The sequence below is a fragment of the Tachysurus vachellii genome, chromosome 4 (assembly GCF_030014155.1).
Source record: "Tachysurus vachellii isolate PV-2020 chromosome 4, HZAU_Pvac_v1, whole genome shotgun sequence".
In the NCBI taxonomy this organism is placed as follows: domain Eukaryota; kingdom Metazoa; phylum Chordata; class Actinopteri; order Siluriformes; family Bagridae; genus Tachysurus; species Tachysurus vachellii.
In genome coordinates this window covers 11,732,219-11,746,650 of record NC_083463.1, presented here as the reverse complement: position 1 = coordinate 11,746,650, position 14,432 = coordinate 11,732,219, and the positions used below count along the sequence as shown (strand labels likewise).

General features: G+C 37.1%; 1 protein-coding gene across 8 annotated transcripts in view; it reads left to right on the top strand.

Moving 5' to 3' along the window:
• The window catches only part of kif1aa (kinesin family member 1Aa), a 56,409-nt gene that overhangs the window by 32,545 nt on the left and 9,432 nt on the right, over positions 1 to 14,432 (top strand). For 4 of the 8 annotated variants that reach the window (XM_060867760.1, XM_060867765.1, XM_060867767.1 and 1 more), the window contains 15 exons: positions 2,285 to 2,403; positions 2,666 to 2,751; positions 2,994 to 3,129; positions 3,451 to 3,601; positions 3,757 to 3,847; positions 3,937 to 4,055; positions 4,142 to 4,197; positions 5,947 to 6,055; positions 6,419 to 6,485; positions 6,602 to 6,686; positions 6,790 to 6,895; positions 9,875 to 9,901; positions 13,452 to 13,566; positions 13,796 to 13,929; positions 14,102 to 14,163. In XM_060867760.1, coding sequence (XP_060723743.1) covers positions 2,285 to 2,403; positions 2,666 to 2,751; positions 2,994 to 3,129; positions 3,451 to 3,601; positions 3,757 to 3,847; positions 3,937 to 4,055; positions 4,142 to 4,197; positions 5,947 to 6,055; positions 6,419 to 6,485; positions 6,602 to 6,686; positions 6,790 to 6,895; positions 9,875 to 9,901; positions 13,452 to 13,566; positions 13,796 to 13,929; positions 14,102 to 14,163 — 1,463 coding nt within the window. Of the gene's footprint in view, positions 1 to 2,284; positions 2,404 to 2,665; positions 2,752 to 2,993; positions 3,130 to 3,450; positions 3,602 to 3,756; positions 3,848 to 3,936; positions 4,056 to 4,141; positions 4,198 to 4,435; positions 4,655 to 5,946; positions 6,056 to 6,418; positions 6,486 to 6,601; positions 6,687 to 6,789; positions 6,896 to 9,874; positions 9,902 to 13,451; positions 13,567 to 13,795; positions 13,930 to 14,101; positions 14,164 to 14,432 lie in introns of all 8 variants that reach the window. The other 4 variants (XM_060867761.1, XM_060867766.1, XM_060867764.1 and 1 more) reach the window with 2 other exon arrangements.

Here is a 14,432-nt window from a genome sequence, read left to right as displayed (position 1 = left end):
TGGGTGAGTCTGTGCCAGGGATGGCCCCAGATTTTGGTTCTTGTGTGGTCTTCTGCTGTTGTTACTGTACCCACCTCAAGGTCAATGTTTTGTTGCTTTATTGATCACTGTGGTTATAAAGATTTAATAATTATAATAATCATTCTTAATAATTATCATTTGCGTTACTATGGGCATTCTGTCAGCTTATACCACTTTGGTTATCCTTTATTGATCTCTGTTATTAACTGAGGTTTTCACACCATTCTGGTTAAACTTTAGAGAGAAATCCAAGGAGAAATTCCAGCACATTAGCAGTTACTAAAAAACTCAAACTACATCTTTGCCATGGTAAAAATCACAGAGAACACACTTTTTCTTCATTCTGGTGCTCTTGACCTATATCTGATTTGATTACTGAATGTCCATGTGCAGGTGTATTGCTGTTCCTATTAAAAAGGCCCGTGAATGCACAAAACAGCACAGAAAATTGTTTGTAATTTATAACCACAGCAGTGGATTGCAATAGTGGTGACAGAAATTATTTGAGATATTCTTTTAGCTGGTGCTTAATGAGCTTGGAAAAGATCTTCCTTAACCAAATCAGGCAGGGTGACATCATCTCACAGGAAGAGAATAATTTAATAATATATTATTATATGTATTAATGTTACAGGAAGAGTATATTATAACAATATTAGCTCCTGTCCAACTATACAGATTCACAGTACGTTGAAACTGTATGAGTCTCATTGTCACCTTTTTTCACCTTGAATTTGGTAGACATTTAGTGGATTTAAAGCTGTCTTCTGTCATTTTCATACATTCTGACTTTCATCAAAATTATATGAATTCATAGCTTGGGTATCCCTCCTGAAAAGATTGGGATAAATCTTTTCTCAGGGAATATGGTGTTTATAATTCATTGTTAAACCTCAAAGATTAGCCTTGCATGGAACGGCTCTGGATGAATTAAGTGCTTCATGCTAAATTCTGCTGCAGCACCTAATGATTCTTAATAGGTCCATTTTATCATTTTTAATATTTGCCTAACAGATAAACAAACAAGCTCAGATTTGATCCTATACATGGCATGGATTTCCAATGAACGAAATCAAATTGTACATCCAGTCACTTGATAACTATTTTCAGTAATATCACCGTAATTTAGGTTGTCTCCCATATCTCGAGATGAAAGAGCTGGTTTCTAGAACAGCTGTCTCTTCAAGGCATGCCACAGCATTTATTTCAATTCACACTTTTTGTGAGGTTGGACACAGAGACCTTGGATTATTGGATTGGCTCACGCTCATTTCTTTTGGTTTTTGAGGTCAGCTGCACTTGTCACGTCACACATCTGTGGAAGTGAGAGTATTGCTTCTTATTGTTCCTATCTAGATGTCACACTAATCTCAGGGCTGGCAGTGTTTATTTCAACTAAGTAACGCTTGGTGTTTTTTATTTGCTTTCTTAAAATCTGAGTCAATCTTTTTTGCGAATTTTCTTTTTGTTCAGAGCCAGAGCATGCCTTTTTTCTTTTGCAGATCATTTCTTTTAGTTCAGAGCATGCCTTGTTTGCACCTCACCAATCTTGCCTTTGATGACCACTCCTTTCCCCTTAAATGTCTACCCTCCATGGGATGATGGGAAACTCAGTTCTGAACATGTGTACGTAAACCAAAAGCGTAGCGTAGTTTTGAATGTAAAACGTAAATTCATTTATCTAGATGCAACCTTGAATTTCTAACATAAAATATTGACATGAACCAAACAACATTAAAATGTTTGCAGCACATTTTTTTTCTTATTAAGTCTATAGTTGACTCGTTTACTGTTGTTGGTATGCTTTGGATTTTGGACAGAGCTTTGCTGAGGTTTAGTCAGGTGGCTAACTGTGAAAGAAATTTTACTTTCAGACTGAGATTACAAGCCATGATTACTTTCCTAAGAAGCACCAAACATACAAGCAGTTTCAAATTTGCACTCACATGCAGCCCCGTGCTTAGTCCATTCATTCTGACCAGTGTGCTATAAAGAGCTTAGTGGTATTCCTATCCCATGCTCCTTAAACCCAACAAAGGATTTTAACCTCTAAAAATGCAGACATGCTTGTTGCATACAGTTAAGTAGTTTATTTAAGATTTCCACTGAGGGGCAGTCATGTCAAGGGCCACAGCAGTCCCTGCTTGTTTGGTTGCTTTGCAGTTCTGTGTTGTGTTTGTCCATTGTATCAAAATGTCTGTCTCCTGGCACAAAGTGCATTTCTTTTTTACCCCACTCATCTCATATTTCTTGTCTCCTTCAGGGCTTTTGTGTATTTGAGCAATCTGCTGTATCCTGTGCCCCTGGTACATCGAGTAGCCATTGTCAGTGAGAAGGGAGAGGTCAAGGGTTTCTTGCGTGTAGCGGTGCAGGCAATATCAGGTAAGATTGGGACCCTAAATTTTGATAAATATGTTTTTGATAAATAAAAAAATCTTTGTTACTATATATATAGTAACACAGATTTAGTAACACAGTAGTGAGAATAATCAGATGGTACAGCAAAATTGTCTCTCTTGAGATTTTGTACTAAGTGATATGAGTGATGCTAAATTGTGTAGACCTCGAGTTGGTCAATCTTAAGGGCAGGGTATGTGTGACTTCATGAAGAAGTGAAGTGAAGGCTCTCTGGTTTTTCCTCCAGCTGATGAGGAGGCACCCGATTATGGCTCAGGTGTGAGGCAATCTGGAACAGCCAAGATCTCCTTTGAGGATCAGCAGTTTGAGAAGGTAAAACTATTCTCAACAAAATTATTAACTGTGTGTGTGTGTGCGAGTGTGTTTGTGAGATGGCTTATATTATAATACAAGTAATTATTATGTATTATAATTTAAATTGTGTTAATTGTAAACAAGCCTCTCTCTCTCTCTCTCTCTCTCTCTCTCTCTCTCTCTCTCTCTCTCTCTCTCTCTCTCTCTCTCTCTCTCTCCCTCTCTCCCTCCCTCTCTCTCTCTCTCTCTCTCTCTCTCAGTTCCAATCAGATTCCTGCCCAGCCAGTCTTTCCCGCACTGGACTTTCCCAAGAGGAACTCCGGATTGTGGAGGGTGAAGGACAGAATGCAGAGATGGTGCCATCTGCCGATGAGGTCAACAACAACACCTGCGCAGGTAACAAATAAAGTACCCAAGCAATTGCATTAAAATAGTTTGAATAGTCACCAATATCAGTAGATCAGATATTTAGTAGGGGATATACATGCCAGTAAAATGACTTCATGACATCAATGACATAAATACTTTCAAATTTGAAAATCTTTCCAAGGAATAGGTATACATTAATTGAATAATTGTTAAAACATTATTTTAATGAAATAATCTAAAAATAATTTTAAAGTTAGATCTAGCCCTGTGAGTCTTTTCTTCTATAAACTCAACCAATTTTTACACTGAACTGTATGTCATCGTGGAAATTATTTTATGTCTTCTTAGCTGACCCAGAAGATGACAATATTTTGAAAGACGGTGTTCTAGATGGTGCTTTGGACCATCTGAAGATTGGAGAGCTCTTTACATTTAGAGTCACTGTGCTCCAAGCGTCTAGCATCTCTGCTGAATATGCAGACATCTTCTGCCAGTTTAAGTATGTCCTTTCTCCTAAACAGAGCAACACTATTAACGCTCTTTAACGGTCTATTGTCTTAACACGGATTAATGAAAGTATATGGATTTCTAAATGAATACATTTCATTAAATTTGTGTCAGAGCTGTACAGCTTTTTCTCACCTCTGTTTTCAGCTTTATTCACCGGCATGATGAGGCCTTTTCCACAGAGCCACTGAAAAACACTGGACGTGGTCCACCACTGGGCTTTTATCATGTGCAAAATGTAAGACTCCTCAACAGAAAACGTTTCTAATCATTTTAGTCACCATCACGTATTTTTCATAAAAAGACATTGTGTATTTGGTTCTTCAGATTGCAGTGGAGGTCACAAAGTCTTTTGTGGAGTACATAAAGACCCAGCCTATTGTATTTGAAGTGTTTGGTCATTATCAGAAACAGCCATTCCCTCCACTGTGCAAGGACCTAATCAGGTTATTACTTCATGTTATTATGTCTGGTTTGTCTTGCTGTTTCTTCTTATTGCATGTCAATCTTAAGTGTCTGTTTCTCTCATTAGCCCATTACGTCCATGCAGAAGACAGTTCCCAAGAGTCATGCCTCTATCTAAACCAGGTGAGAGCAGCCATCAAAGTCTTAATAATAATATGTATGTTATATTCAAGCATTGTACGTTCCACAGTCTGTAAAATGGCAGCTTGTGTTTGCTTTGTTTTTTGTATGTTGTCTTTGTCGTCATGGTACTTTAGCTATACAGCTTTAGCATATAGGCAGTAGTTGTTTTGCTTTGTCACTTTTGTTGCTTTGGGGTCCATGTCACATCAGTTGTGTATCATTCGGGGTGGGAATTCAGCTGCAGACAGCGATGCCCCATCAGATCGTGAGAAGACGCTGGAGCTGATTCGTTACCTGGTGCCTGATGTATTCAACGGGGCATTGGTGGACTCCATCTCAGGGCATGCCCTCAGTGCAGCGGGGGTCGCAGCTTCCTTCCTTCTCGAGGGGGAGGGGCAACCCAAGCTGACAGCCCCACCCCTGTCTATCTGTTCAGTAATTAAAGCTCAGAAGCCGGGTTTGTAACGGTCAAGTTTGTACGAGGTCTGGGAAATTCCCTGAAACAAAGGCACTCATCTCATCTAATGCAGTCTAACTTTGATTCATGACATGTTCACGGCAATTGATTTTTTTCGTTCTTTGGTGCTTAATTTAAACTGTAGTAATAGTGAGTTGCTGTTATAAAGGTACAATGTCGTACAAGAGATTTTTAAAATTTAGAGAGAATTGTATCTTTTGTTTAGTTTATTACATCCAATTATATTCTCATAACATAAATGGGACATAAATGGGAATCCAAACTGTTTGTCATTGGATGAAAGCAATAGCAATGAGAATATGCAGAGCTTTTTGAAGTTGTAAAGGTTCATGTGAAAGTGGCCAAAGAACACATTTTCCAATCCGTCTACAACCAGTAGTTTATATTTTGTGCAAATAAAATGTTTTAGTTTCGTAAAAAAAATCCCAGTTCATGTGCACTTGAATTAAATTATTGTCAAATCAAAAATTTCTCTTTCATTATATCTGAAAAGAATGAAACTGACAAAAATTGACAGCTTTAGATTGCTATACCGATAATGCTAAAGTGTAAATGCGTAAAAAAGTAAACTTTTTTGTAAAAAAAGTTAACGAACAAATAACTGCATGAATGAGAGAGCAGTTTGGTCCAAAGACTTTCCACAGACCTGTAATTATCTGGCGTGTTTTTCCAGTGCTTTCTCATTTCCTCATATTAATCAGAAATAGCGACTTTTCTACACACATGTGGCTTAATATTGTGTCCTCTATTGAACCTGTGCTGCATGTACGAGATGTGTCACATTTGGGATGAATGTGGGTTTATTGCTACAGTAGTCCTTTAACATTTGCTGTTTATTTTATTTTCTTCTTCAAATACAATAAAAAATTAAGTAAAAAAGTACTTAATCAAATATAATTTATGAAGTATATTTCCTAGTATTGTATACAATTTTTTTAGAAACTAAACTAAAAATACAAACACATAAAGATTATTTCCAAAACTGCAGATGTGAAAGGATCACTGTTATTCAGACGACTGTTCAATCATTCAGATTGAAGAATTTCATCAGACACAGAATTTGCCTTTCCTCTGGACCCTTGGTTTCCATTGTATCCCTTTTCTGACTATTGTATGTCTTACCTCTTTGGCCTTATTTCTTCCAATTTTACATTTTCCCTCCTTTTTTTTATTCTCTTAAACAGATACCTCTTCTCCAGCTTATGAGTGAAAATTCAATTACACACTCTAATATATCCCTAAAAATCATATACACTCTTTCTCTCTTTCAGTACCTGCTACTAAGCTGACGACCCTCACCCGACCCACAGCCGGGCCCTGCCACTGCAAATATGACTTAATGGTATTATTTGAGATCTGTGAGCTGGAGGCCAATGGAGAGTGAGTTTTTCTAATGTCTTTATCTATTTCACCTGGTGAGATAAAGCGAATAACTGAATAGGAGAAGATCATATTCACTGTTATGAATTTTTGGGAATCACTAAATCAGCTGTCTTATGAACATGATGAGTAATTTACAGATGATTGGCATTTATTAACATACTTTCGTGAGGAGGAAGAAAATCAGTATTACTGAAAGATTCGTTTATCTTAGAAAACCATTTACACATAACTTTAATAAAAGATTGATAAACGAGGGTTATTCTTTTTCTTTGAAAGTGTTTTTTAACTGCTGTTTTTTTAATAAATTTATTTATTACTTTTTATGTACAGTATGCTTTGTGTTTTACTTCTCTTTCATAGCTACATCCCTGCTGTAGTTGACCACAGAGGTGGAATGCCCTGTCATGGCACCTTCCTGTTACACCAGGTCTACTTATCGTATTAATTCAGATCACTTCTTACACACACTTATTACCACACATAACACCTATATGACTTTAAGCATACTTGCTAAATTTGGATGAATCTTTTTTTTCCCCACAGGGAATTCAAAGAAGAGTGACAGTGACTATAGTGCACGAGTCAGGGGGTGACATTTTTTGGAAAGAGGTTCGTGAGCTGGTTGTAGGTGAGTTCATTTCTTATCTTTTCCCAAATCCGGTAATTTTAAAATAAAGGTGGCAGTTTTAGTGGTAAATAGAACAGCACTCGAGCACATGTTTTTATTCCAGGCCGCATTAGAAACACTCCAGAAGCAGATGAGACCATCATTGACCCCAACATTCTGTCCCTTAACATCCTGTCTGCTGGATACATCCAGCCATTTCCAGATGACAGGTAGGTTTCTGAATCATGATATCAAGAGATTCTGAAAAGAAATTGTAATTAATAATTATATTTAAATGATGTTTTGCATTTTGCTCATAAACAAGAGTACATGAGTACATGAGGACATGAGATGTCCTATATTTGTCCTATATATTGGTAAAAGAAAACATTTATTGATTTTTTTTATTTTACCTTTTCACTTTAAGCACAGCATAATGGTTCTATTACCAGTGTTTTGTTTTATTTTATTATTTTTTTTTAAATTTTTTTTTTTTTACTTTATTTCACCATTTTACGCATTCTTGTAAAGTTTATTTCCTAAGGTCCTATGTTATGCAGATCATGTATAGACATTTCCTTAGACTACACAATGAACCTTGCTGTAAAAAATATTCCTGGGAATCTGTTGGTTGTTGGTATTATGTTTAATGGCTGTTTGCTCAAAATTTGCTCAAAAGGAGGTGAATCCACATCACTTCACACACTTCACGTATATCTGTCTATTAAAGATTTATGTGGGTTGTAGGACCGTGTTCTTTCTCACAATCTGAATGCACAGAACTCTATCTACTTTGTAGGAAATACTGACACTGAAGCAGCAGACCTTCAGCACGTCAGTTGTTCTTTCAGGACAGGCTAGGCATTATACAGCTCTTTATTTCCTGTCATTTCTACCTTGGCATCTAATCATAGATAAGCAGCCAAAGTGCTGACAAGCAGTGCACCAAAAAACCTAAAACAGATCACTTCCAAAGCTATTGTTTTTTTGGCCAGCCTGAAATGATGCAGTGCTAGTTGTGTTTCAAAGACATCTTAAAGGCCTGACTCAGGGGAGCAATTCAGAAACACACATAGAGCCATAGTGCTAACTTTTGTTGGAGAGGAAAGATGTGTTGACTTTTATGTTCCTCTGCATGGCAAAGGTGTCTGGCAGCTGGAGCTGTCATGCACGGCCTTTGAGACTCCACATAGATCCATTAGGATTTCAGCATTTCCAATATGAAAACACACACACCTTTACCAAAGCCCACATAATGTCAAATATGGGGTTACAGAAGGGCTGCTACCACGGTTGTATAAAACCTTTGTTAGAGCCTGGTGCTTGATAGGACCCAGAGGATTATGGGTCAGGAAGCTTTGGACACAGAACATGGACACCTGTTTGTGATGCTTTTGTTACAACGACTTTAATAAGAGGGCCAACAAAGGGTGTTTATACTACTTTCATAAGCATAAAAACACCTAAGTATTGACATTAATAATATGATATTGATTTATAAAATATATTCACACAATGCTTATGAATGTAAATGTAAATATTATTCAAATAATGTGCTACCATTTTGATCTTCTTTTTATTTTTTATCCAGAATGAGGTTTCTGATAAAAAAATAAAAAATTACTGCCTTCTAATCCTTGAATCCCCAATGGATTATAAAATACAGTGAAGGTTCTCTAGTTCACCTCCTTGCTGGCTGTGTGACATTGTGTCCATTTCCATCTGTCCATTCATCCATTAACTCTATCCATTCTACCCCATTTCCTCTCCACCAATCAGACACTAATAAAGACTGACCACTCTGAAAATATAGAGCCAGGCATCTCTATTGATAACCATTATATTTTTGTGATCTGCATGCAAAACTTGTTTTATTCCTGTGGAAGTTAAGTTTGTATTTCATTCAGTACTAACAATCCAACATCACTAACATAAAAAAATCCCTGGATGAATTAAACCTCATGTCTGGGAGAAACCACCTCTTGATCTACTTTCATTGATCTTATTGTAACTCATAGCATGATGAGCAGTCCAGTTGATGTGATGACATTTCATGTCAGAGAAAAATGCAAATGATGTCATTAGATTTCACTGTGCCATTACTTACAGCAGCATCACATAAACCGTAAGGTACATTGACATTGGACAGTATATGTTGTGAGATTTTGGATTTTTTTTAACAAGTTTATTCACTCTAGGTAAGGAATATACAGTATATATAGGGTCTGCTGTTATAAGAAATCAGTCATAAACAGAGTGGTGTGTTGGGGTTGGCGGGAAGTGATTATGTTTCTATAACAGCATTTGCTTTATTCTTCTTTATACTAAAGCAGTTTTCCAAAGAATGTTTAAATTGAGTCATTTTAATTTCTAAGTGTACATGTTATACAATTCATCATTTAATACTGTGAAACATCCACAAGACAATTATCACAGTTCCACGAGCAGCCTCCCTTCTTTCTCTCTTTTGAAAGTAACAGAAAATCAGTTTTTGTAATGTTACAGAGAAAAGGCTCTGTCCTGAGGACTCACCCATGGAGAAAAATGTTATTCACCATTACAAAGCACTGAAACAGGAGTCTACTTACAGAAAACTTCACCTCAACAGTTATATGTTTTCCTTTTTTAATAACATATTTTTCATACATTTTTATTATCAGATTATATACAGATATACAAATACATTTAAATTCAAGTCCCTGTAAATTAGCTCTTGCTATATATATGATAATGTATTAGAACAAGCAGATTAATGTAAACTTGTGATTATTACTGTCAATTATTATCAGAGCGCTGCTCTTATAGAAAAAACAACACCTTCTGATCAATAGGAATCAAGAATAAAGCACCACTATGATATAAATATGTACACCCCTATGTTTTTAGTAAGACTCAGTTCCTTTCCCCTGCGGTCACCACACCACAATCAAGGATTACACCACAATCCTTACATCAGGCATAATCTCATTGACCACAACCAAAGGAGTAAGCAAGGAGACAGAACCGGACACTAATGCAGAGGCTTAGCCAGTTGTGCTGACTGCACTGTTCTGTTCAGTGAACCATTTTCAAGATGGCTGCTGTACAGTTGCTCCTACAGTTGGTTAAGTGTCTACAACAAACCTTCTCCAGTAACAGCATGGACGATGCTTGCGCAGACACATCTGCCCTCAACTCCACTAACAAAATGTTGTTTTGTGTTTTTACAGACAGTTTCTTGATTCGGACATGCCTAGGTATATTGTTTTTCCAATCCCTATCCTCTCATTCTCTGATTCATCTATACATATTTCTTCTCTCTTGGCTTATTTGAATCACTTTTCATTGTACTTTATATTTTTCCATTTTTCACTCTTGCTGCTTTTTGTATCCTTCTGCAATTTTTCGATTCCGTCTTTCTGTTCCTCCACATTTTCTTTATAAGCCTATGGAAATGTTTTTGTGTGCGTATATGTGGCCACAGTATAGTGTGGGACATTAAGTTGGCTGTGGAATGCATGGCTTTGCTTTGAACGAGCTGCATCTTGCCTGGATCTTTGCAGGAGGTGTGGTAGAGATTTTTTTTATCCTGTTGTATTACAGAAATCATGGCTACATCTAAAAAACACAGCTCTGATTTGATTTTATAGCAGAAATGAACTCTTCACACACAGACTATTAAAATGTTGTCATAACATGGATTCAATTGTTAAAAGCTGCCTTTTGATTATGTGTCATTTCATAATGAGTCACTGTTTCTTCACAGATCCACCCATGTAAGATTTACTGTTCTGGAACATCTAGAACACATCTCTTGGGTAGCAAATTATGATTTAATTAAGTCTGTACCACAGCACTGATAGATTTCCACCACAAATGTCAAAGCTGTGATGTAAAACACAGGTGCTGCTATGTGGGGCAGTAATTGAGAATCAGGTCTCACACATTGCAGGTTCATGACTTCATATGGTCTCATATGTAGGCTGCCATACTCAGCTCTGGTTCCTAATGGTGTAATCTATAAATTACAAAGTCAATCATTAACATGAGCAAGGTCAACACTCCAGGATGCATCAAATGTTTTTTCAAATATGGTCCTGTTTTTTATTGCACCACTAGTGGGCAGTGCTGTGCAAGTTTTCATCATGCTCTGATATGCCTTCCACCTTATCTAGGTGAAAACATCTGAAGTAAATTTCAGTATTAATTTTGAGCATGATGCATGGTTTACATCTCCAGGAAACCCCAGTTCAATCCTGATCTTGGGTTATTAGACCAGGGTTTCATATGAGTAAGTCTGTTACACGTATATTCTCCCCTTGCCCTTATGGCTTCCCTCTCAAAACATGTTACAATATGCATTTATGTAGAATATGGAACTACACTGAATTGTATGTTGGATGTTGGTGTGTGAGTCTGAACGCATGGTGCCTTTCAATGGACTTCCCCATCTAGAGTGTAATCCAACTTCAGTGTCAGCGTTCCCAGGATAGGCTCCAGATCCATTGTGACTCTGACCAGTATAAAGCATTTTACTAAAGATTAATGAATAAATGAGATCACCTGCTTTACTAAATAGCACCACAAACTTCAATCTGTCCAGCCCTCAGTGCTAGCAAATAAACAAGCACCATGGAAATGGAGCAAAACAAATCCAGTCCAAGCCCAGTGCATGGTGCTCAGCATGGGTGGAGGTGTGGTAGTAAAAGTCCAACAGGGCTTATAAGAAGTACCATTGCACTCTCATCAAATCTGTGCTGTGACTCTGGCAGCAGCACAGAAGTCAGTGTTTATACCCCTACACCCTGTCACACACTTCAAATGGTGACTTTAAATACTAGCGACAACAGAAAACTACAGCACCTGGCTGTTAGCGGGGCTTGCAGAGCCAGAGCACTAAAAGCTAATCCATGAAACCATTACCTCAATGGTAGAGCTTTCATAGCTAACTCACTCCTGTGCACTGAACAATTCTCAAATCTCATTTAGGCCCTCGATGGATGTGGAGCCAAAAAGGATGGTTCCTTGCATACCCTGCCAAGAGCATGACTTACAGGCTAGATGGCCTGATAAGATAGGATGAAGTGAAAAATAGTGAGGAGACTAAGAGGGCACAAAAAGAATATACTATATAGGCATGTAACAGTTGAGAATGTCCCCTCCAGATTCTCTCTTTTTTCTCCTCTCTCTGTCCTACTATGTAAAACACCATGTCCTCAGTGAAACTGTCTCACACTTCTCTGTCCTCCTCAGTCCAGCTGTGTATTACTCATCTAAGGGTGACTTCACTTGTGCTACAAACAGTCAGTACTGTTTTGCCTCCACTGTGAGGTTCATTTAGAGATGTGAGGCAATCATATTCAGGTGTGGAAAAAAGCAACTGGTTCAAGCGGTTATGAGTGAGGCAGTCTCAATTAGATTCCAGGTGAACTGTAATTTTAAAATACAGGGAACTCTGGTGCAATTTGATTACAGTAAGAAAGCGATTCAGCTGCAGGTAGTAAACCAAGCACGCCATGTGTTTTTTTTTTTTTTGCATGTTTTTAGATGAGAGTTGATAAATTGAGCCAAAGCACCAAGCTATAGTGATACAGAAGTGAGATTTGTTTTAGACAATCAAAACAAGAGAAATAAACAGTGGTTGCAACACACAAAGTGTATTAAAATAAGTTTTTTAAAGATATATAATAGTTAATTTTTATATAGTTTTACACAGTGAGTTATTGAGTACCAGTGATGTGTTCTCTGTGCTGAGGTGAATTATTTATTTATTTTTCCATTACAATTTCATTACTGTATGCCCCTCAAGAGCACGTTTAATTTATTCATATACAGTATGAAATCAAATTGCAAATGAACATAAAGTCTGTTTCTCCCCTGATCTGTTTTAGGCTTCACAGCTACTCACCCTTGCATTCAAAGTACCATAAGTGCACACATGGAACAAGGCCAGAAATAGAAACGAACCTATCTGAAAGTTCAAGACTTACATTAATCAGAGTGGAGGATCAGTAGGGTGGAATAGGTCTTTGTTTGAGACGCAACCCATCCTGCTTTCATTTCATACTTTCTCATGAAATTCAGACAGACCAAATACTAGCAGGGCAGTAAATTATCAACAGTTATGTTACAAATTATGTTTTGGGATGGGCTGTTTTTTTTCATCAATAATTTGTATTTTAATGACCATTAGGAAGAGATATGAGGCAATATAGAGGTCTTTATCGTGATTACAACTTGTATGGAGGAGTTTCAATAAGAAATAACACATTTTTCATGTCATTATGGGACACTTATGAGAACTTGGCCTATGCCTTTGCCTCTTTGCCCATGGTTTTGCCTTTGCCTCTGATTTTTTTTTACCGCACAAAGCATTTCCTTGGGAATTGATTTTAGGTATAATTGTCCCACATTCACCCACCTCATCAGTTCTTGTTATCATTTCTTTCCATAATAATTTTGTCATCTTTCATTATATTACTAATTGTGTTCTTTAGGAAGAATCTTAAGTGTTTGGTGTATTATTATTATTTTTCATTTTGGCATGCTAATATCCTGCAATGCTAATTTTCTGTAATCGGTGGCTTTTTGAAATCACTTTAGCAATCTTAAAATAATAAGATTATAAGATAATAAGCTTTAAGATGTCTGCTTATTAATGTACATGAAATGATTGATATTTGTTGTACCTCAGTTACTGCCATATTAATATTTGTTTTTAAGTTATCTTTAATTATAAACTTATTAAAGCAATTCATTTTGAGTGGAACAGTGATAATGCTAAATCTCCCTCGATGCAATGTCTAGGACATTCTATCGCTTTGAAGCTGCCTGGGATTCTTCCATGCACAACTCACTCCTGCTGAACAGAGTGACTCCATATGGGGAGAAAATCTATATGACTTTGTCTGCTTACCTGGAGGTAATATTATCCTGTGTTCCAGATAAGTTGATTTATATGAGTGGATATCCACGATTACTGCAGCAATCATGATTTGCTATACATTTAAAAAATATTAAACACTGGAATCTCAGATTGCAGGTATCATCTTTTGTGGTTTAATTGAAAGCTTTTGCCCTGCATGAGCCATGTCACACTGATTTAAAAAAAACAGCTTACAAGTTGTCTAAAAATAAGTTCCGTCTCTTAGATGGAGAACTGCACACAGCCTACAGTAATAACCAAAGACTTCAGCATGGTTTTTTATTCCCGAGATGCTAAGCTCTCAGCCACACGCTCCATAAGGAACCTGTTCAGCAGCGGGAGCCTAAGGCCATGTGAAGGGTAAACACACCTTGCCTTACACACACACACACACACACACACACACACACACAGAGTACAAGCCTTTCAGGAAAAACATAAAAAACTTTGTTTTTGTTAACCATTCACTGAAACCAGACTTTTGACTCTTGCTTTTGTGCTGTTTCTTGCATATTATTCTTCTTCTGTGTAGAAACCGAATAACTGGAGTGTATGAGCTCAGTCTGTGTCACCTGGCAGATGCAGGCAGCCCAGGTAAAACTACAGCCTTTCATTCTATTTTAAGATTTTATAAGTCTATATATATAATTTTATACATGTTATAGCCCTGTGGCTGCTACTGTACATGATAATTACCGTAACACAGAATCCTGGAAATGTAGACAAATGGGCTTTTAATGACAGAAAAGACAAACAAAGACAAAACAAAAATAGTGAAGAGCCTAGCACCAACCACACAAGATGCTGCACACCACAGATAAAATAAACAGCAAATAAACAGGGAAAACTAAGGACATATACAG